The sequence below is a fragment of the Aulostomus chinensis genome, chromosome 16 (assembly GCF_037954235.1).
Source record: "Aulostomus chinensis isolate RoL2024-O1b breed Wild chromosome 16, RoL_Achi_v1.0, whole genome shotgun sequence".
Classification (NCBI taxonomy): domain Eukaryota; kingdom Metazoa; phylum Chordata; class Actinopteri; order Syngnathiformes; family Aulostomidae; genus Aulostomus; species Aulostomus chinensis.
Window position 1 is genome coordinate 22,178,413 of NC_141335.1, and position 22,077 is coordinate 22,200,489.

At 43.0% G+C, this 22,077-nt stretch overlaps 2 protein-coding genes across 6 annotated transcripts; one reads left to right on the top strand and one right to left on the bottom strand.

Annotated features, from left to right (window-relative positions):
- Window positions 1–1,239: 1,239 nt before the first annotated feature.
- On the top strand, window positions 1,240–9,487 carry csgalnact2 (chondroitin sulfate N-acetylgalactosaminyltransferase 2). Of its 3 annotated transcripts, none has more exons than XM_086180483.1 (8): window positions 1,240–1,378; window positions 3,820–4,760; window positions 5,296–5,512; window positions 5,688–5,789; window positions 5,886–6,064; window positions 6,484–6,578; window positions 6,738–6,819; window positions 6,912–9,487. In XM_086180483.1, the coding sequence occupies exons 2-8, from the start codon at window positions 4,109–4,111 to the stop codon at window positions 7,202–7,204; spliced, it is 1,620 nt and encodes a 539-aa protein (XP_086036609.1). In that variant the 5' UTR covers window positions 1,240–1,378; window positions 3,820–4,108; the 3' UTR covers window positions 7,205–9,487. The 3 variants fall into 3 exon arrangements, with proteins under 3 accessions (XP_086036609.1, XP_086036611.1, XP_086036610.1); XM_086180485.1 differs by lacking the exon at window positions 1,240–1,378 and adding an exon at window positions 1,840–1,858; XM_086180484.1 differs by lacking the exon at window positions 1,240–1,378 and adding an exon at window positions 3,434–3,627.
- sec23ip (SEC23 interacting protein) lies at window positions 9,202–22,004 on the bottom strand. 3 transcript variants are annotated; one of them, XM_086180479.1, is made up of 18 exons: window positions 21,881–22,004; window positions 20,710–21,218; window positions 20,379–20,586; window positions 18,123–18,316; window positions 14,702–14,791; window positions 14,484–14,604; window positions 14,152–14,241; window positions 13,927–14,068; window positions 12,891–13,099; window positions 12,629–12,717; window positions 11,876–12,037; window positions 11,606–11,701; window positions 11,340–11,510; window positions 11,110–11,265; window positions 10,723–10,825; window positions 10,199–10,381; window positions 9,952–10,114; window positions 9,202–9,634 (listed from the first exon to the last, which is right to left on the bottom strand). In XM_086180479.1, exons 2-18 carry the CDS (start codon window positions 21,010–21,012, stop codon window positions 9,553–9,555), a joined length of 2,562 nt encoding a protein of 853 aa, XP_086036605.1. In that variant the 5' UTR covers window positions 21,013–21,218; window positions 21,881–22,004; the 3' UTR covers window positions 9,202–9,552. The 3 variants fall into 3 exon arrangements, with proteins under 3 accessions (XP_086036605.1, XP_086036604.1, XP_086036602.1); XM_086180478.1 differs by having other exon boundaries at window positions 9,952–10,099; window positions 21,719–21,969; XM_086180476.1 differs by having other exon boundaries at window positions 21,719–21,968.
- Between the last annotated feature and the right edge of the window lie 73 nt (window positions 22,005–22,077).

Below are 22,077 nucleotides of genomic sequence, written 5' to 3' on the forward strand. Positions count from 1 at the left end.
AGACAGACAACCATTCACACTCACAGTCACACCTACAGTCAATTTAGAGTATCAATCAGCCTTGTCCCCTCTTGGTGTCTTTGGACTGTGGGAGGAAGCTGGAGTACCAGAGAGAACCCACACAGGAACAGGGAGAACATGCAGACTCCACACAGAAAGATCCCGCGCCCGAGCCGGGGCTCGAACCCGGAACCTTCATGCTGTGAGGCCACAGTGCTGACCACTGCACCACCGTGCAGCTTGTAAATTGAAATATATATGATAAAAATAAATGACCTTCCTCATCCCATCCTCATGGTAAATTCTTGTTTTTCTTTTAAATGTACATCTTTCAATATTATGTGATATTGTGGAGGTTCTGCTTGAAAACTGCCTTCAGATAACAAATACGTCTTTAAATCTTTTTAAAAGCTTGAGAGTAAAACTGAAATCAAGTTTCTTTAAAACAAAGAACGTGAGGCCAGTTTGTTCAGGATAAAAAAAAAAAAAAATTGCAACAAACTAAGAAGAAGTATTGCAACATACGATGTGGAAAGAAATCATTAATTTTGTCCCAGAGTGGGACTACAAGAAAATATAATACACTCCGTCATGTGTAGATACAATACAAGAGCGTGAGGGACAACCTTTATTCCTCTATTTTGCTCTCTTTAAATCCCATTGGAGGCCTCATTGTCTTGTCATGGTGTTGTTAAGATCTGTTATATAATATGTCTTTTATTGCCTGATTGAAATAATAAAAATGAACTCATTTTTTCCATGTCTGTGGAACACTGAAGAGCATGTATTTAATAAAACAATTCTGCTTCTGAGATATTGATTCTACTAGATCTCAGAGCTTTTTTGTATTATGCATGCAGCTGGGAAGCTTACAAGGAAGTAAAAAAAAAAAACAAAGAACAGAACGAACAAAATTAGAATCTGATTTCCTGCTTTTTCACTGGGATCCCCTGTTGTTCCTCTTCTAACTTCAGCTAGAGTTTATTTGAGTTGTCACTGTAGATAAGAGGCTAGTTTAAACACAAAACTGGACGGAAATAAATGGTTATGTAAAAAGAAAATAAAGTTTCTTTAAAATAACGCATAACGTTTTTATTTCGCCATTACTGTTTAAGCGGGAGGGGGAGAATTTTTTGTGGTAATTGATTCAATGAAAATGATAATAATGAATAAAAAAGATTATTATGAACACTGCATGTCTGATTACGACACACGCTAGCTACGCCCCCATTGGTTTGTTTTTCACCGGAAGTAGACAGCGACTCACTCGTCTCTCTTTGCTCCGTGGCATTTTGCTACAGAGGCTGGATACCGCAGCTGCTTTCATACCAAATATTCCGCTTCGAGCACAACTGGAGGCGGAGGGAGACATGAAGAGGTGAGTGTTAATTTTACTCTCTAAAATCCGCGTAGCATGTTTTTTTTTAATTTTATTTTTTTAACAGATGTAAAATCACATGAAACCGTAATGGAGTCCCCAATACCGCTAAGCCAAGTGCAGAACCGTGCCCACATCCGGTTTAGGTTTTTCAGAATAAACATTGGCGGTTACCGCGGACGTGAATATGCCGAGGTTTTGGATGGACACAATAACACGAGAGGTGGACGAGTGAACTGAAGAGATTCAAGTAACCTCATTATGAAAATGTCAAAGTATTGACTTCGTTTAACTCTTATTGAGCGAGCTGCACTAGAATCTGGCATAAACGATAATGATGTCAAGAAAGAATGGAGAAGCAGAAGTAATCCTCCTATTGCTGTTGATCTGTCTCATATTGTCCTTTTAACTTTTTAGTGTTAATGAACCATCTACATACGTCACAGTTTGGGGCGAATAAACTGACTGCAGTTGTCAAAGGTATTGTTTCATGTTTAAGTGGCTCATCAAGAGATCAAAAAAATGCAGAGAAGTATTTGAATGTGATTGAATCACAATATTAGAGGGAGTTCTCATTACTTTTGTCATTAAACACATTCTAATGGAAAAACATTGAACTGTGATATGACGACGTGACTGTTGCTTGGCTCCCAACCAAAGGATCCGGACTGGAATCGTCACTGCTGCAGTTTGGGTTTTTGGTGTCCAGGTTTCTCTATATTGGAGGTTTTGTTGATATTTTAAACGGATTTAGGTAAATGGTGGCTACTTACTGAAGTTGATATTATCTGTTTAGGTACTAGTTTACACATAGGGTTAGGGTTAAAAAATAAATTCAAATATTGTGCATGAGGCTGCACAGTTAATCAAAATTAATTATCCTGCTGCTATTTCAAATTGCAGGTAGGGGGGATATTGGTGAAAAGCTAGTACTTTAAATTAAATACTGTGGTGCTGCAGATGTGTCCTGTCTACATGTTATATTCTACAGCATTATGTAAACATCTTTGTTTGATACAGATTCCCGCATAAAAATCCCATCGTTATCGTCTTAGGTTTTTTTTTTTTTTTAATTGAAAATATGAACTGGCCCCTACAATTACATGAGCAAAATGACCAGTATCCACGGTTACCGATAATGTGCCGGTAGTTTTGGGCTCTGCAGCTCTTTCATATACAAGAAGAACAAATATTTTAGGAGTTATGTTACTTACATGTTTTATTTCTTTTCTTTTTTTTTTTAGACTGTTCAAAGTTTACACTTCATGCACTTAGAGAAAAAAATTGTTCCCAAAGAAACCTTCTTTTCAGTACTCATTAATATAAAGGCAGCCTTGTGCTGGGGTTTGTATCGCTGTAATTTTGAGTTATCGGCCCCCTGGACTCATTTATAAACAGTGTCCGCCCTGAAAAAACAGAATCAGTCGATTTCTAATTTCTGTGTTTGGCAGTAAATCCTCGCTTTCAAGAGGGAAGCCTTAAGTGGGACTTTTTAGGAAAACAGCACTGAAAAAGGGGACGATTTTCACAGTACCTTTGCCGTGGAACTGCAAGCAGCTGTTGTGAGAAGTACAGTAGTCTGTTGAAAGGCCTGCTGGAAGCCGAGCCCTGCTGGTTTTCATTATAACTGTCTTGTTCTGAGACTGATTCAGACCTGGGAGGCCAGGTAGTGACTTCCAGTATAGACAATAAAACAACATCACTAGATGACCTTCAAGAAACAATAGTGTTTGGTATGTGTTGGATAAGCTTCTCCACAATATTCCATTTAGTAAAAGCCAGACAGATAAAGGGGGAAATATTAATCACAACATTATTAATTTTATCACTTTAATTTGTTTAGACATCTTGGCAGCTGATATCAGTACAGGAGTAAGCACTCTTTATCCTGTAAATCACAACAATTTTGGAACAATGGTGTTTTTGTATCACTGCACTCTACAAAGAGCCCTGCAGCTTCTTACTATTTAATATTCAGTGGAATTGTCCTGAAAGTTTCTGTGCTTTTATTTTGAAAGGAAAATAATTAACCAGAAGTCCATCTTTAGTAGTTTGATGGGTGCACAGCTCTCCTATCAGTCCGTCCTGTTGTGAAGCAGCATTGTGCTAGTACTTCTTCGCAGGATGCCAGTTTGAGGAAGACGCACAGATTTTAGTTTGAAATGAAAACAAGCTTGACTTAAACGTCCTTTTTTGGTGCCTTTTTCAAACTCCAACTCACAATCTAGAAAACATCTGCGTCTGAAGAGGTAAAAATGCCATGTTTTGTTCATGTGATGTTTTGGAAGTGTTGGAATTTAGTCTGTTTTCAACACAACTTGACATTGACGGCCTTAAGTATTTTTTTGGCACATGGCTGGTTTTCTTATACCTAAAAAAAAAAAAAAGTTCACAAAATGATCCCTGTTGTAACATAAATTCTCTTTTGTGTTTCCCCCAAGGTGATCGTCACAGGGATTTATGCTGGACTAATGGAGGAAGACCCCGATAGGTTTCATGCAAACACAAGAAACCCTAAGACCTTCAAAGGGAACTGACCACCTGACACCATCGTTAAATGCCTGTTTCTCCTGGTGGACTTTGTTTGCTAAACATGCCCTGTACACGGTTATAAGGGTCCAGATCTCTACGATGGTGTGAAGACATCTGGTGGAAGTAATGTGAATATGCCAGGAGATCAGAGGGGAAAGGGAATGCAGACTTGCCAGCTTTAGCTTGTGTGTGAACGTGATGCCCAGGCGGGGGTTGCCGCTCCAGGGCCGGGTCCGCTGGCTCTTCCTGGGCCTCTTCCTGCTGCTGGTGCTGCTGCTGTTCGCTTACCTGCTGGAGTGCACGCCTCCAGCCGATGTCAGCCTGGTGCTGCCCGGCATAACTGGGGAGACCTATGGAAAGGAGTACTACCAGGCCATGCTGCAGGAGCAGGAGGAGCGCCACCTAAACCGTGCCGCCAGTCTGAAGCGCCAGATTGCCCAGCTCAAGCAGGAGCTGCAGGAGATGACGGAGAAGCTGAAGCTTTTGCAGGACAAGAAGGAGCTTCCCGGGGTGCAGGGTCTGGCTGAGAATAAAGACCAGGAGCCAGGAGACCTGCTGGAGTACTTGCACTCTCAGATTGACAAGGCGGAGGTCAACACGGGGGCACGCCTGCCTAGTGAGTACGCACTGGTGCCCTTTGAGAGTTTCACCTCTTCCAAGGTGTACCAGCTGGAGATGGGTCTCACTCGACACCCCGAGGAGAAGCCTGTCCGCAAGGACCGTCGGGACGAGTTGGTGGAGGTCATCGAGGCGGCGCTGGACATCATCAACAATCCTGATGAAGAGGATGGCGTTGAGGATGATGTGCCAATGCAGAGGCAAACCTACACAGAGGCTCATTTTACTGAAGGTAAAACCTGGCAACACCCAGAAACTGGTACTTCATCCAAAAAGTGTATTGAAATACAATTAGGTGTCTTGAGCTCTGAAAGACATTTTCCCCGCCGCATCACTTCCTTTGTGACTCAGGAATGCAGAACTAGCCAGTGACATATATTAGGCTTTAATGGCAACTGACGACTAACAACTGAACTAGTTTTTAGCTCAGATCAGAGTGTTTGTGGATTTGCAGAGCAAATGGCTGAATGAGAAGACGTGGATTACACCAGGCAGACGATCCACTCGAGAGTTTGTGAACAGAGATTTTGGGGCAGTTTTGCTGTTGTTAGCTGTCAAACGTTATTAGCTTCAAGCTAAAAGTGCACTGATGACTCTTTCCGCACATTGGAACACCAAAGAAGGGAAACGGAAAGCAAAAAAACATCTTCACTTGCTCATGACACCTATTTGTGAGAACCTGAAAGTGAGATTGACACATGGTGACTGCAACTATAATGCCTCCTCCGAGTCGTGTTGTAGTCTCTCATTTCATCTTATTTTGGCAGGACTGTACAGGACGGAGCGAGACAAAGGGTCTCTTTACGAGCTCTTCTTCGCCAAAGAAGATTCCAGCAGCTTCCGTCACGTCACACTCTTCAGGCCTTTCGGGCCTTTAATGAAAGTCAGGAGCACATCTGTAGAAACATCTGGAATGATTATTAACATCATTGTGCCGCTGGCGGGCAGAGTGGAAACATTCTCACAGTTCTTGCACAACTTCAGGTGAGAACAAAAGAAGCTGGTGTCATCCAAAGCTGTTGCTTGATCCAACATGTTCATGCTAACAAGTTGGTCTGGTTCTCATGTTTGTTTTGTAATTTCCAACAAAAAAAAATCTTGAGGGAAATGCAAATTATTACGGTACTATAAATGTACTATAAATACTCTGTGTTTGTAGGGAGGTGTGCATCCAGCAGGACAGACAGGTCCACCTCACCGTGGTCTATTTTGGACAAGACCGCCTGCAAGAGGTGAAGTCGTCTCTGGAAAGAATGTCAAGGTGTTTGTCCTTTTGCTGGAAAAGAGCTTGTGATGCGTTAGTGCTGCTTGTGTGTATGTGTGTGAAGTGTCATGAGCACCTGCGGCTGTTTCTCAGGGAGGAGAGCTTCTCCAATTATACCCTGATCCCGGTGGATGAGGAGTTTTCCCGGGGGCGGGGTCTGGACATCGGGGCACACGCTTGGAAGAAAGGCGACGTCTTAATGTTCTTTTGTGACGTTGACATCCGTTTCACTCCAGAGTTCCTCAACACATGTCGTCTCAACGCTTCCCCAAGTAGGTGTTAAGATTAATGCATTTAGTATTTTGAAGCTTTTGGTGCTAAGGCGGTGCTACGGTCTGTTGTGTTGCCAACATCACAGGGACCGGGAGGACTGCTTTGACATCCCTGTGTTGGCCGAGTGTCCGTACAGACACCATCAGTTGTGTTTGAGGGGTATTTGTCCTGGTCGCTGCACCAGCTCCTCCTCTGGTCAGTTAGGGCGCCTGTTTGGGGAGGGGGGGTTGGGCAGTAGCATATACAGTATATCTACCCATGGACTAAAACATGGGGGTGGTGATTCTACATGTGACGGAAGAAGCATGTGATCACCAGGTCCGGTTGGTCTGGTGAATTAGAGATGTGCAATTGAGGAGTAAAAAGGAGGAGGGGCTTTTGAGTGCGAGTGAATGTGTCCTCTGATTCTGTTTTGTAGACAAGAAAGTCTTCTATCCGGTGGTCTTCAGTCTGTACAATCCTGCCATAGTCTACGGAAATTTGGAGCTGGCTCCACCCATCGAACTCCAACTGGTAAAGATGGTTCACATTCAGCTTTTTTTTCCAACTACACACACACACACACACACACACACACACACACACACACACACACACACACAGAGTTTAATTCTGGTAATTAAATCTAACTTCCGTTCAGTAAAATGTGACATTTGTGATCAACTCTTCTAGATTCACAAAAAGGATGCTGGATTCTGGAGAGATTTTGGTTTCGGAATGACGTGTCAGTATCGCTCGGATTTCCTAAACATTGGTAAGCGGTGATCATCTGTTCACTCAGCAGTCCCATCACCAACTGCTTTTGACTTTCACTGAATACTCAGATGGATATTTTTGGTCTTCCAGGGGGTTTTGATCTTGAGGTGAAAGGCTGGGGCGGCGAGGACGTCCACCTGTACAGGAAGTATCTTCGGAGCGACCTGATAGTGATGCGGACACCAGTTTCGGGCCTGTTCCACCTGTGGCACGAGAAGCAGTGTGCGGACGAGCTGACTCCAGAGCAGTACCGCATGTGCATCCAATCCAAAGCCATGAACGAGGCGTCCCACTCTCACCTGGGCATGCTGGTTTTCCGTGAGGAGATCGAGGCTCACCTACGCAAACAGGCCTTCAAGACTCAGGGCAAAACCGAGGACTAAGCGACACGTACGCGACGTTGTTCCAGCATTAAGACTGAGGTGCTAACATTGACGCACCGCAGCAAAAGCATGCGTCTTCTGCATTTCACCGCAAAGCTGTAGACAAATGAATGTACAAAAACTGCAGTGATTATTGTGAAACTTTGCCACATTGTACAAGTCTTACTGAGGAGAAATCAAACCTAACCTGCTGTAGGATGGACATCAGTGCAATAGGACCTAGAGGCACTTGCAGAGCACATACCTGCCCTCAGGTGAACTCGACCAAACCAAGTGTACAAAAGAAAAAGAAGAGAATTTTGGTGATGGTAAACAGATATGCTGAAGGGTCAGTCCTTGGCTCATTCAGCACCGCTCCACCAAGTTTGGTGAAATCGGTGTCATAGGTTACGACAGGAAAGGAAGACCTGGTCGTACTCCTTTCGACAGGTCACGTAAAAACCTTTGGTTGAGGTAAAGAAGTCACTACCATAAACTCCATCCTGCCTGCTTTAAACCCCGTGTAACACAACAGGTCATCCACCTTTCCCCGCTGCTGCTGATGGAAATCGCGACCTCAGAAAATCAAGATCAGCTCTTGTTACACTGTCTGTATTCTTAACGGTAACAAACAGGATCAGAAACAAAAAGCTGTCAATATTGGCTGAGGCTTTTTCAAACAAAAAAATTCCCAATTTAGATCTGGTTATTTACTGTTGACTAAAGGAAAAAAATCATCTGTCTGAAGGAACACAAGCACCTTTGGGGAAATATGCTTATTTTCCGTCCTCTTGGAGCCAGACAAGAAGATAGAGAGCTGTCTCTCATCTGTGAGTTCATTAGAGATCAGAGACCAGCTCTGTGCTAAGTAGCTTAGCGTGATGAATGGCCGTGGATGGGAAGTGATAGCTTAATCCCATCTTGCCTGATCAGTCAGGAAAGTAGTTCCGGCTGCCGTTCGGCTTTAACAATGACTATGCCTTGCAATTTATATTGTTTTCTCACGTTGAATGTTACTTACAACTTCAATAGTTATGTTTTAAGTTTTTGTGAAAAGGGAATTTGATGACTTTCGACAGAGGCATGCAAACATCTTCCATCTACTGCCATTCATGGTGCTAAACTATCTAGCGTGGATCTCAGCTCCCTCATGCACACACACAGGAGAGAAGGATACCTCCCTCCTTGTCCGGTTCTGGAGAAGTGGGAAAGTACGTTTATTTCTCATTAAAGTCTTCCTTTTAAAATACCAGCAAGCGCGGGGTCAAAATTCACTTTGGTAACGTCCGGCTGATCAAAGATCGCTGACCTTTTACAGTGTATTGGTTGTGTATGGAGCCATATTGTTTAATTTGTACTATATTTATTTGTTGTGTTGGACAGACGTGTTGAAAAAGGGACCTTATTTGTTTTTGATGTGACAATCAGTCACCAGCATGTCGATTAGATAGTTCAAGAACCAGGAGCAAAGATGTTCCTCAAGCATGCTGCGCTTTGATCAGTCTGTGTGGACCATTATTTCCATTTAAATAGCAGAGATGTCGTTTGTGCCCAGGGAGGAGGATCACTCGGATCCCTCCCACTGGACTCAGACTGAATGTCACGCTCCTGTAAATAATTTTCTCACAACTTACTTGCGTTGAATACTTGTCATTTGTGCCTACATGCTTAAAAGGGTTACTGACAGTTTTGAAAGGATCGCTTTGAACGATGTGTTGACAGATGCAGGGTTCGTTTCATTCTGTCTTTGATAGCTGGCACTATCGGTTCAGTCTCAGCGTCTGAAGCTGGAGGCGTGATATTAATATGCACAGCTGGTAAAATGGTACATCAAGCAGGTGAGGTGTTGTTTTCATGTCTTGACGGAAGTAGATCAGTTTTGCGACATCCTGCACCGTCTTATTTTTCACGTTTTCAGTTATTACAGCTTTTTGTAAATAGTTTGTCTGCTGTCTGCGTTGAAGAAGTGTTACGTCTTCATCTCGGCACTGCACGACGACTCACACAAAGATTGTGTACGAGGAGATGACTTATTTTTTATTTTGTCCATTGAATAAAATGTACAGAAGGCTTCATTAACTGCTGCTACAACATTTCTCTGTTGGTTGTTTCTTCGTTACATAGTCTTTCCAGTAACCTTGACCAGTTCTATCATTTACACTATAAAACTGTAATGAATCTGTCAAGAGTGTTTAACTACCAACCCAGTCATAATTTTCTTAATTTAAGACAAATGGCATTATACAATTGTATTATTCATCTGGATACAAGAAACCACATGAATAGAAAATAAGAAAACAGGTTTTTTTTAAAAATAATCAGAATCCAGGAAACTAACATGAAAGGAACCGAGATTGCGCTTGATTGTATTAATGTACTTGGTGTTCTGGGTGGAAGCCCATGGTCTTGTAGATCTCGTTGAGGATGAGCAGAGCCGTGTCTTCAGATTGCCTGCAGAACAACAGACAAGTTAATCTGAACGTCTCGATCAAAGGTGGAATCAGCGACTCCAGAGCAAGTTGTGTGAATCCCACTGATGGAGCTACGGCGTGTGAGCAGAACGGATGGCTGTATGATCTGAGCCTGACAGGGAAGTGGCAGATCACAGCTGCGGACTCCCTCGACTAGTCAGGATGACGGCTCGACGCGTTTCATCTGTCAATTTGAGGTTGACGTAACAAGAAAAGAAACTAATGTGGTGCCTGCAGGTGCCGAGAAAAGTGGGCTGAATTTAAAAAGTGCAGAGTAAGAGAAGAGGGTGAGTGTACCAGTAGCAGAGGTGGCTCTGGAGGGCAAACAGGTACTCGTTGAAACTTTCGATGGGTTTCTCCTGCAGGACGTAATCGATGCGATTCCCTCCGTTGAGCATCCCCACCTTCACCTGAGGCTCCTCCTCCCTTTGTGGCTCCGGACTCTCTGGAATTTTTTGCTCTGTGATTAACCAGAAACTCATTAACTTGACACAAAAAAATAACCACAATAGGGGTGGGTGTCACTCAGGGACGGGAAGCTCACCTTCCTCTGCTTGCTTCTCCTGCTCCTCAATCTGATTGGCAACGATGGCTAGCTCTGCCTGAAGCTGAGCAGATGACGTGTGGGCCCGAGCGAAGTCGTTGAGAGTCTGCCAGGCGTTCCTCAGGGAGCTGATGAACCCCTGCTTCAGGTCAGCGCCCATCCTTGAGAGAGACTCCTTCAGTTCTGAAACAGACATTTCTCTGTCTAGATTATCTGGTTTCACCGACCTAAAAACAACCACTTTTAGCTTCAATGTGTTTATTCTGTGCAGAGGCAAAAACAAAGCTGTTCTGTTTTTCTCTCATACGGCACCATATAAATGTCAATGTGAGAAGAAGGTCTTTGTATTTTGCTGCCACGCAAATAAAAGCACTCCACTATAAGAGAAGCTCACAACAACGTAGTTCAGGCTGTAAAAAACACACTTATTTTCCACATCAACTGACAGACATCTTGAAAATGTGAGCATCCAGGGCAGAGGAGGCCGGACGAAGAACACAAACAGCTTCTAGTGAGCATCATACCTAGATGAAGCCTTTTCCTTCCTTTGTGATGTGGGATCAAAACAGGCTTCAAATCCACGTCCGGAAGGATCATGGGCTCAATCCTGTATGCCACTGGGTCCAACTGGAAAGAAAACCAGTCCGTGATGAAGTCATCAGAGTCAGCGCACAAAGTAATCCTCATACTTTGCTTTCTTTTAACGGTACAGAATTTTTAGCAAATGTGTGTCAGAGAAACCAGTGAAGAAAACATTATTACAGGTCTATATTAGACATTGATAGTGCTGCCGCAGTGTGTGCCAGTCGCAGTGACCTGTGACCACAAGAGGACATTTGAGCCAAATCTGAAAAATTTTCCTTGAGGCATTCTAGGAATATCTGTGAGTCGTCTGGGCTACAGATGCGTACCGGATGGTAAATATTGAAGAAGCCTTTGCATGTTGGCAGCTGATATGTCTCCTCAATCTTCTCCAGACCTCTGACTGTCAGGAACATGCCAATTGGAGAACCCAGGGCAAAGAAATTCATTGGATCAAAGTCCAGCGAGTGGTAGACCACCGACACCTGAAGAGCAGAACATTTACAGTTATTACTCAAATGTCAATGTCAAAATTAGAATCTGCTTGGATCCTACGCACCTGTCCGGTGCCAACTTCAAAGTAGTTATAGTTGACATGGTGGAGGGAGGAGATGGTGTTGCCAACAGGAAGCTTCATCACACTGGGATCAGGGTGGGGCTCAGCTGGTTCTGGCAGCGCTGCAGCTTGATTGACCGCCTGAACGTCGGCCTTCTTCTCCTGAGCTGCAGCCTACATACATGGTAGAAAGACAGGAGCCAAACAGGTCAGTGCTCACCATCTTTGTTCAAATCTCACAGATGTTGTACAGATGCTGACAAACTCGCCTGCTTAGTCACCCTCTCTTTCACAAACTTGGCGATCTTCTTCCGAGGGCCCAATGGGATCCCCATCTCCTTCAAGTCCTCAATCGTACACATGAGCTACGAGAAGCAAATTGAATGCATCATAAATACCCCTTACCACTGCCGCCAATCGTCATACAAACCACCAGGATATTCATTTTCTACATTCTTGGACTTTTTTAGACCCCCCCAACCTCCCCTGGACTTACTAAATTTATGTTTAGAACAAGAAGCAGTTGTTTTGAGTCTTACAAAAGATTCAATGTCAATTTTTTCTGTGTCAAAAGTACTCTTGTACTCAGACAGGCCCAGATGCTCCAGCACAGCAGAGAGGTCCTCGAGCTCCTCCCCATCTTCTTTGGGCTCCTCTGCCACCGCTGGAGGATTGACAGCTTGTGTAATCGGGGCGGTCACCTGATGTGAGAGGCGTAAGTGACCATTATTCTTTGTGACATTATTTGGAGGAACACCCAAAAGGTGTTTATACCACTTATAATGTTATTATGTGTCACACTCGTGACAGGATAGGAGGATAAATATAGTTTTCATCTACTGTTTATGCAATGTTAGCTGGCTAATTAACAACAATATTCTAAAAGGACATGTAAGCTTTTTTTGGGAAATACACTTATTTGCTGTCCTCCTCAGAGCCAGACAAGAAACTGAAACTCTTCTCTCCTCTGTGTGTGCACTGGAGAGCCAAGAGCAATCGACTGCTATTTAGCTTAGCATAATGAATGATCGTGGATGGGAAGTGTTGGGAGACCCCCCATAAAAGTCCTGAAATACACCTTTTCCTGAACTTTATTTATTCAGTGACTTTTGACTGGAGTATGAAGTATCCACCACTGTTCATTATGCGTAGCTAACGAGCAGCCTCTGTGGGTCTCAGCTCCCTGATGCACGCACACAGGAGAGGAGGTTCTGGCTCTGAAGGGAAATGACAATAAGTGTATTTTCCTGAAAAGCTGGTGTAGATTTAATTCAATTAACTGGTAAATGGACCTGTTTAGTTTCTCCATTGGCGGTGGGTGGGGTTGGCATTGCTGGTACATTCTTCTGATTTGACAGCAGGTCAAAGAGAATAAGGGAACCTGCAAAAGAGGGGGGTGGGGGGGGTGGGGGGGTGAACCCAGACAATCACTGTTAGACAAAGATGACAAACAATATTAATGAGGACAAACAAACACCCACATCATGCGCCAAAATGCAATGGCTTAATTGCTAAAAGTGGAGCTACGGATGAATGTAGAAACTGGGTTATTACCTAAGCTGTGTCCAGCCACTGATATGCCTCCTTTGTAATCCGGGTTCCTCTTCATGAACAGGGCATGAAGTCGGTTAATCTCCAGGGCAACTGTGTCCATGATGGTCTGGCAGTAAGTGGGACTGTTATAGAACAGCACATCTAACAACGTCTCATTGGTGAAGTGACGTAAACGCCCGGTGCTGGGCAACGTGATCTTCTTTATCCTCCTTGCAAGAAAAACAGATTTTACAATCAGCTGATCAATCAAGTCTCCCCATGCTCTTGGTCTGCATACTGAGTGGATCCCTGAATCCTAATGGAAGTACAACTGAGCAACATAGCCAAAAAAAGAAACATTACAGCAGTTGCTTACTGCACATCAGAGTCTGCAGAACTAAACCCGTTTCCTGTGAATACCTAGACTGTCTGTATTTTGGGAAACAGCTCCTCACCTTTAGCATGAGCCAGCATGTTGATATTTTTGTCCCGGACTCAAACATTTCAACCATCAGTCGGAATCACAGCTAATGGATGATGCTAGACTGTCTGAGTAAGCGCTGCTGGGATGATGCATCGTCACAGGCTCACACAGAAGTTACCACCAGCACAGGTTCCCTCCACCGAAAGCTGGTGGGAATCTTGCATTGGATTTTGGCTCACTGTCAAAAATAATCCTCGTGGCAAACATTTTATTCCACATGATAACATACACTCTTGAATGCCACATTTTATTTTTTCAGCGTAGATGCAATCATTAGAGGCACAAAGTTAAAGTTTATACCGTCAATGAGCATCACTCCAGATGCATGACTTCACCGTCACAACTGTCTGCTCGTTTCGTCTGTGCGATGAAGCTTGATGTTCGCGACAACCTCTGCAGCTTCACTGAGCCATTTGTCAGCCAAAAACCCACCGACTTTGAGATGAGGGAGCCCGATGTTCAAAATACTAAAATTTTCAGGTTTCACTACCTCATTGGTTGCAATTTCTATTCATTCTTCTATCCTTGCTCCTTCTAAACTTCAAAAACCAGAAGGAAGCCGCCTCTCCTCACCGATCCACCCCCGTGGCGTCTCCATGTAGAGCCGTGTGCCACTGGACGGGTAGAAACTCCACCCGGCTGATGGCATGATCATCTGTGGGCTTCTTAAAGTGACTCTGCAGCAGTTTCAGTGACACATTGCGAAAGTCGTCCACTAAAGGAAAAAGGATTTGTATTGATTACTTCAAAGTAGTATCAGAGAGGCTGCACAAATACTGATGATTGTGTTGAACTCACCACACTCGATCATGCTCCTGAACCTCAGATCGCAGACTGGACCGATTCCATGAACCATGAACACCAGGTGATCCACCTTTGGGAGCTCGCCTGGAAAAGTTGGCAAATGTTAAATGGAACCTCACCCACTGCTCATCAAGGTCACTTATGATCTTCTTTTGAACTGTATTTAGCACATCTGAACTGTGTCTTCATGCAGTTCAGCTGCATTACGCCATTTACGACAAGACATTGAAAAAGACATTTCTGATTTTCCCCACACAAGCTTTGCTTTCTACTCACACCAACACACTACTCTGTGAACCCGCTTGGATAAAGAGAAAGTCGTCTACCATCAGGCACTTCGTCATGGTCATCGTCAATCCCCCTCTTGACCACTCTGGGCCTGGTCTGCCCGTCCTGAGTTGTGCCCCACTCGTCTGGCATGGCGGAGGGCTGAAACTGCACAATCACCTACAGAAGCATCCAGAAGACACATTCATTAGTTATTAAATCAGACTGATGGGATGAAGACCGGCACGTCACACACACTCATCAGATGGAGGTTCACCTTTGGATTGTGCATGACAATGGTTTCCCCTGATGGGAACTCCAGTCGGCGATGCCACTGGTTGGTAGAAACAGCTTTTTTATACTCTGCCTGAAGATAAAAAGAAATATCAGTGCTGAAGAATGAGATTAATAACCACTCCAGCTGGGATATCAGCGAGCACATACAAAATGACAAATTTAATCACCACATGACCATAAATTCGCCGTAATTTCTGTCTACGTGCGTGAACCACATACATCCTAATAAGCAGGTGGCTGTGAGGCAAATTTCTAACACTTTTCCAAATGTACTTTTTTCAGGCCAATCACAGAGATAATAACATCTGTGTACTAACAAAGATAATAACATCTGTGTTCTCACAGAGATAATAACATCTGTGTACTAACAAAGATAATAACATCTGTGTACTAACAAAGATAATAACATCTGTGTTCTCACAGAGATAATAACATCTGTGGTCTCACAGAGATAATAACATCTGTGGTCTCACAGAGATAATAACATCTGTGGTCTCACAGAGATAATAACATCTGTGGTCTCACAGAGATAATAACATCTGTGGTCTCACAGAGATAATAACATCTGTGGTCTCACAGAGATAGTAACATCTGTGTTCTCACAAAGATAATAACATCTGTGTTCTCACAGAGATAATAACATCTGTGTACTGACAGAGATAATAACATCTGTGTACTAACAAAGATAATAACATCTGTGTTCTCACAGAGATAATAACATCTGTGTACTAACAAAGATAATAACATCTGTGTTCTCACAGAGATAATAACATCTGTGTTCTCACAGAGATAATAACATCTGTGTACTGACAGAGATAATAACATCTGTGTTCTCACAGAGATAATAACATCTGTGTACTAACAAAGATAATAACATCTGTGTTCTCACAGAGATAATAACATCTGTGTTCTCACAGAGATAATAACATCTGTGGTCTCACAGAGATAATAACATCTGTGTTCTCACAGAGATAATAACATCTGTGTACTAACAAAGATAATAACATCTGTGTTCTCACAGAGATAATAACATCTGTGTTCTCACAAAGATAATAACATCTGTGGTCTCACAGAGATAATAACATCTGTGGTCTCACAGAGATAATAACATCTGTGTACTGACAGAGATAATAACATCTGTGTACTAACAAAGATAATAACATCTGTGGTCTCACAGAGATAATAACATCTGTGTTCTCACAGAGATAATAACATCTGTGGTCTCACAGAGATAATAACATCTGTGTACTGACAGAGATAATAACATCTGTGTACTAACAAAGATAATAACATCTGTGGTCTCACAGAGATAATAACATCTGTGTTCTCACAGAGATAATAACATCTGTGTTCTCACAGAGATAATAACATCTGTGTACTGACAGAGATAATAACATCTGTGTACTAACAAAGATAATAACATCTGTGTTCTCACAGAGATAATAACATCTGTGTACTAACAAAGATAATAACATCTGTGTTCTCACAGAGATAATAACATCTGTGTTCCCACAGAGATAATAACATCTGTGTACTGACAGAGATAATAACATCTGTGTACTAACAAAGATAATAACATCTGTGTTCTCACAGAGATAATAACATCTGTGTACTAACAAAGATAATAACATCTGTGTTCTCACAGAGATAATAACATCTGTGTTCTCACAGAGATAATAACATCTGTGTACTGACAGAGATAATAACATCTGTGTACTAACAAAGATAATAACATCTGTGTTCTCACAAAGATAATAACATCTGTGTTCTCACAGAGATAATAACATCTGTGTTCTCACAGAGATAATAACATCTGTGGTCTCAGAGATAATAACATCTGTGTACTGACAGTGATAATAACATCTGTGTACTGACAGTGATAATAACATCTGTGTACTAACAAAGATAATAACATCTGTGTTCTCACAGAGATAATAACATCTGTGTACTAACAAAGATAATAACATCTGTGTTCTCACAGAGATAATAACATCTGTGTACTAACAAAGATAATAACATCTGTGTTCTCACAGAGATAATAGCATCTGTGTACTGACAAAGATAATAACATCTGTGTTCTCACAAAGATAATAACATCTGTGTTCTCACAAAGATAATAACATCTGTGTACTGACAAAGATAATAACATCTGTGTTCTCACAGAGATAATAACATCTGTGTTCTCACAGAGATAATAACATCTGTGTTCTCACAGAGATAATAACATCTGTGTTCTCACAGAGATAATAACATCTGTGTACTAACAAAGATAATAACATCTGTGTTCTCACAGAGATAATAACATCTGTGTACTGACAAAGATAATAACATCTGTGTTCTCACAAAGATAATAACATCTGTGTTCTCACAAAGATAATAACATCTGTGTTCTCACAGAGATAATAACATCTGTGTTCTCACAGAGATAATAACATCTGTGTACTAACAAAGATAATAACATCTGTGTTCTCACAGAGATAATAACATCTGTGTACTGACAGAGATAATAACATCTGTGTTCTCACAGAGATAATAACATCTGTGTTCTCACAGAGATAATAACATCTGTGGTCTCACAGAGATAATAACATCTGTGTTCTCACAGAGATAATAACATCTGTGTTCTCACAGAGATAATAACATCTGTGTTCTCACAGAGATAATAACATCTGTGGTCTCACAGAGATAATAACATCTGTGTTCTCACAGAGATAATAACATCTGTGTTCTCACAGAGATAATAACATCTGTGTTCTCACAGAGATAATAACATCTGTGTACTGACAGAGATAATAACATCTGTGTACTAACAAAGATAATAACATCTGTGGTCTCACAGAGATAATAACATCTGTGTTCTCACAGAGATAATAACATCTGTGTTCTCACAGAGATAATAACATCTGTGTACTAACAAAGATAATAACATCTGTGGTCTCACAGAGATAATAACATCTGTGTTCTCACAGAGATAATAACATCTGTGGTCTCACAGAGATAATAACATCTGTGTACTGACAGAGATAATAACATCTGTGTACTGTCAGAGATAATAGCATCTGTGTACTAACAAAGATAATAGCATCTGTGGTCTCACAGAGATAATAACATCTGTGTACTAACACCACAGTTAAACTGTTGTTTGTTTTATTTTGTCCCACAGAGAAAACTGATAGGCAAGGGACAAAGAATCAGAGCAATAAGTAGAATCAATAACAGCATCTTTACCAATAAATCTCTCATCTGGTCAACTGGATTTGCATAGAAAAAAAAACACAAATAGGCCCCAAAATGCTCTCACATCTGCCCGGAATGTGACACACACTCACCTCAGCACTACTCCTAGTAACTATGAGGTAACCTCACATGTGTGTCTGGTCAAATGTAGCTGTGAGACAAACCTCCAGCTTGTCGCTGAACTCCTCTGAGTAAGGGATAAAACGGCTGTCCGTGTCCCCTTTGTAAAACCAGGTGCAGCGGCGGACCTCTGTAGGCTCCTCCTCCCAGTAAACAGCAGAGCGCACGCGGTCGTAGAGTTGCACGTCGTAACGGCCTCCATCTGTACGCACAATCACATTCTCTGGGTCTGGCTGAACTGGAAGAAGAAAAAGCCACGGACACATTTCAGTATGTATTTAACTTAATTGGTCAAGAACCAAGATTCCCACAATGGGGTAACGGTATCCTATGAAGACCTGCTCCTTCTCTTCCTGACTTGTTCTGGCCCAGATGGATCTCACTCAACACACCTAGAGGTGCTAAGTCTCAATCACAGAAAGAGTAGGTCTGTGTATGGGTCTTCTGGGGATGGGCACCCAGTACGCTCATGTCCAGCTCCTCCTGGATCAGCCCTAATAAGTTTCCTGACTTACGTTATACGAATAAACGGTAGCAACAACCTCACCCGACACCCACAGGAGCAGCAGATGCAGTGCATCTGTTCTACGTGTGTAACCCCTCTGCTCGTATTGTCAGCCTTGCTAGCCTAGCCACTGGCTATTGCCCATCAAACCCTTTCTCTCTCTCTTTATCTCTGTCCCTCTCTTCCCTTCTGTATATCTGTGTTCGTCCATTATCTGTCTTTGTCTCTGCCCTGCTCTCCTGCTCTCTTTCCCCCCAACCGGTCAAAGTAGACTTCCATCCCCATTGAGCCTGGGTCTGCTCCACGTTCCTGCCTGTTGAAAGGAAGGTTTTCGTCGCTGCTGTTGCAGGATGTGCTTGCTCATGGAGAATTATTGGGTGTAGATTCATTGAAGGAGTGTGGTGTTGGACCTGCTCTACTTGGAAAGTGACATGAGATAACTTTTGTTGTGATTTGGCGCTACATAAATAAAACTGACTTGACTGGTGGTACTGGCGACATGTGAGGACGTATGTTTCAGGGGGTACAGCATTTTAAAGAGTTCAGGAACCACTGATTGTAGCAAAAACCACGACAAAATTCTATTCTTTGAGTTCTTGTCTGCATTCAACAAATCCATCCTCACATCCTGGCCCAGAGGCTGCATGAAGACTTTGCGCCGGATGGAGGCCTGATCCCCTGACTCCTTGATTTCCTATGTCTGAGAGTCCAGCAGGTGAAGGTGGGTTCTTCTCTTACCAAACAAATCATGACTAATATTGGCTCCCCTCAAGGTCGTGTGCTATCCCCCGATTATTTACTTTATACACCAACAACTCTTCCTGCTGTCACTCTAGTAGGCACTTAATTAAGCTTGCTGACGATACAGCATTGGTCAGCCTCCTCCGAGGAGATGAACAGGACCGGTGTTTTTAGGAAAGATAAAGTGTCTCATTCAACAATTAGCCATGGGCAGCCCATACAGTCTGTTCATGAGTGCAAGTATCAGGGGGTGGTTTTAGACAACAAGTTGAAGTGGGAGAAGTAGACAGAATACATGCAGAAAATAGGACAGCAAAGGCTTTATTTTTTTTTAAAAAAGCTGGTGTCATTTGGTGTCGAATGCCAAAGATGTTCTACAGTGCTTATGTGGAGAGTGTCTTAACCTTCTGCATAATCTGCTGGTTCAGCAGCACAACTGAAGTTCAGAAATGTAGGTTCAGGAAAATAGTTACCACTGCCAGCAAGCTGTTGGGTACTTATCTAAATAGTCTGGAACACATTTATTGAGAGGCAGCCCTGCGCAAAGCAGAAAATCTTTAGAAAATTCAAAACATCCACTTTTCACCACCTTTGAACGAATACCTTCAGGTAGCAGGTTTAGCTACCCTGCCCTTTCCAAAAACAGGACAAAACAGTCATTCACTCCACAATCCAGCAGTTTTTTTAAACCAATATCTAAATAGCAGGTTTTAATTCCAGGTCTCAGCAGGTCTGACCAGGGAACAATGTGCAGCCTAACATTACATCTTCTCTGCCCTCCGTATTTATTTATTTATTTATTTACTCTGACAGGCATGTGCAATACTGGTCCCTATGCACTTTGCAATCTGTAGCTAGGGGTTATGGATTATGTCACACTGTCTATTGTCTTTGTTCTTGTATTCGGTATATTGGAAGTATGAAATCGGCGTCTGTCTGGAGTTGTTTATATGTGGTTGTTGTTGTTAACCGCCATGCGTCTCTCTTAATGAGAAAAATATTCCCCAAGGGGACAATTAATTATCTATCTACCAGGTGTGATGAATGGTAATACCTGAATTATACGTCTCCTCCAGCTGAAGGGAGTCGATGATGCTGAACGGAAGCCAGACACTTTTGGACTCAACTAACTTGCAGTAGAACCAGTGCGGCTGAACAGCTTCATAGACGTTGAAGTTGTAGGGCATCATTGGACCAGCTGGGACGATCGCTCCAGCAGTGGTGGCTGGCGGTGGGGGCGCCTGCAGCTGAGTGGGAGGAGGCTGAAGAGAGGACAGAAAATGCTGCTAAGCTACATCATTTTCTTTCACTCTGGTGACATCTTGGGAAAGAAGCTGGTGGGTTCAAAAACAATGTGATGCAGATGCCAACGAGGTCATATCTACCTTTGTGAACGTGGGTCCTGACAGTGGGAATGTTTGCGGCGCAGAGCTGAGAGAGTAAGGGTTCTGCTGAGGTGTGTGGGTTGGTGGCAGGATCTCTGGAGCAGGGATGTAAGGACTGGCTCTGCTGCTGAGGGGGGTGTGTCGGTACGGGTTATGACTCTGAGGCTGCATCTGGGGGGGCGGCGGTGTCATTGTGCTAGGGGGTGGAGTGTGACGTCCCATAGGGCTCTGATAAACTGCACTGCCAAAAGCTGGAGGAACTGGGTTCATTTGGGAGCCTGGAGGTGGAGGAGGAGGAGCCATACCGACACTGCTGGGAACAGACACAGGACCTGTTGTCACGGGAGCTGCAGACAGTGCTGGCGGTGGACATGGCAGCTGGCCGATGGTGGCAAATGGGTCACTGCTGGTTACGGGGCTGGAGAAATAGTTGAAGGTAGAGGGAGCAGGTCCATTCCCAGAGGTCTGACCCAGAAAACTGTCCTCCTCACCAACATCAGTGGAGTCATCTAAGACACATCAGAGTGCAGCACAACTAAGTAGCCAAATAGCTCAGCAAAACCCATGACACAGTACAACAAACATGAATTAAAATAATTATTTTCTGTTCGATACCAAAAAAATCTTAAACTCAAGACGCGGTGGCAGAGTATCTCCAGCTCCAATGAAATTTAGTAATTAATAAATATATCAACTAAATCAACTTGAAGAGAAAAGTCTGTTAAGTCTTATAAGACAAAGATACATAAACAAAAGTAAATCATAGCGTTAACTGTGCACCTTTCTCTTATGATATCAAATTTGGGACAGTGTGACCTGCACAAATCCCTGCGAATGTGAGGATAAATCTGACAGCTCAGTCCGGTCACACAAGGTTTTTCTAGGTGTCCTTAACACAAAATAACATCTGACAATAATTCAGAAATGCGGCTATATGAGTTAGCTAGCTAGCCTGCTAACGCCAGCGCTAAGGTTTAGCTACATTTCCTCCACCAGTGCTTCATCTCACCTCCTGACAGCACCGCCGGACCGGAGGCCTGACTTACTGGCATGAAGGGCAAATTGAAGTTAAATTCAGGGGCGCCGCTAAACAGTAAATTCGCACTGGTGTTAGCGACATTATTATTTTTTCTATCTGCCATTTTCCCTTAAAATTACACGTAGTTACTACCGGTGCTGGTAGCGCTTGCTCAGTTCGCTGAACGGATTTTCCTCCGTCTTCGCGGATTCCGCTGATCTCTGAATCAACAGGACGGGCTCATCTGCCTGTGCGACAGCTTAAGTAGTGTTTTGTAGATCTACAAAACTGGCGCAGGACCTCTGCTTCGTTGGTTGTAGTAAAAACACACACTCCCATTTACCACCGCC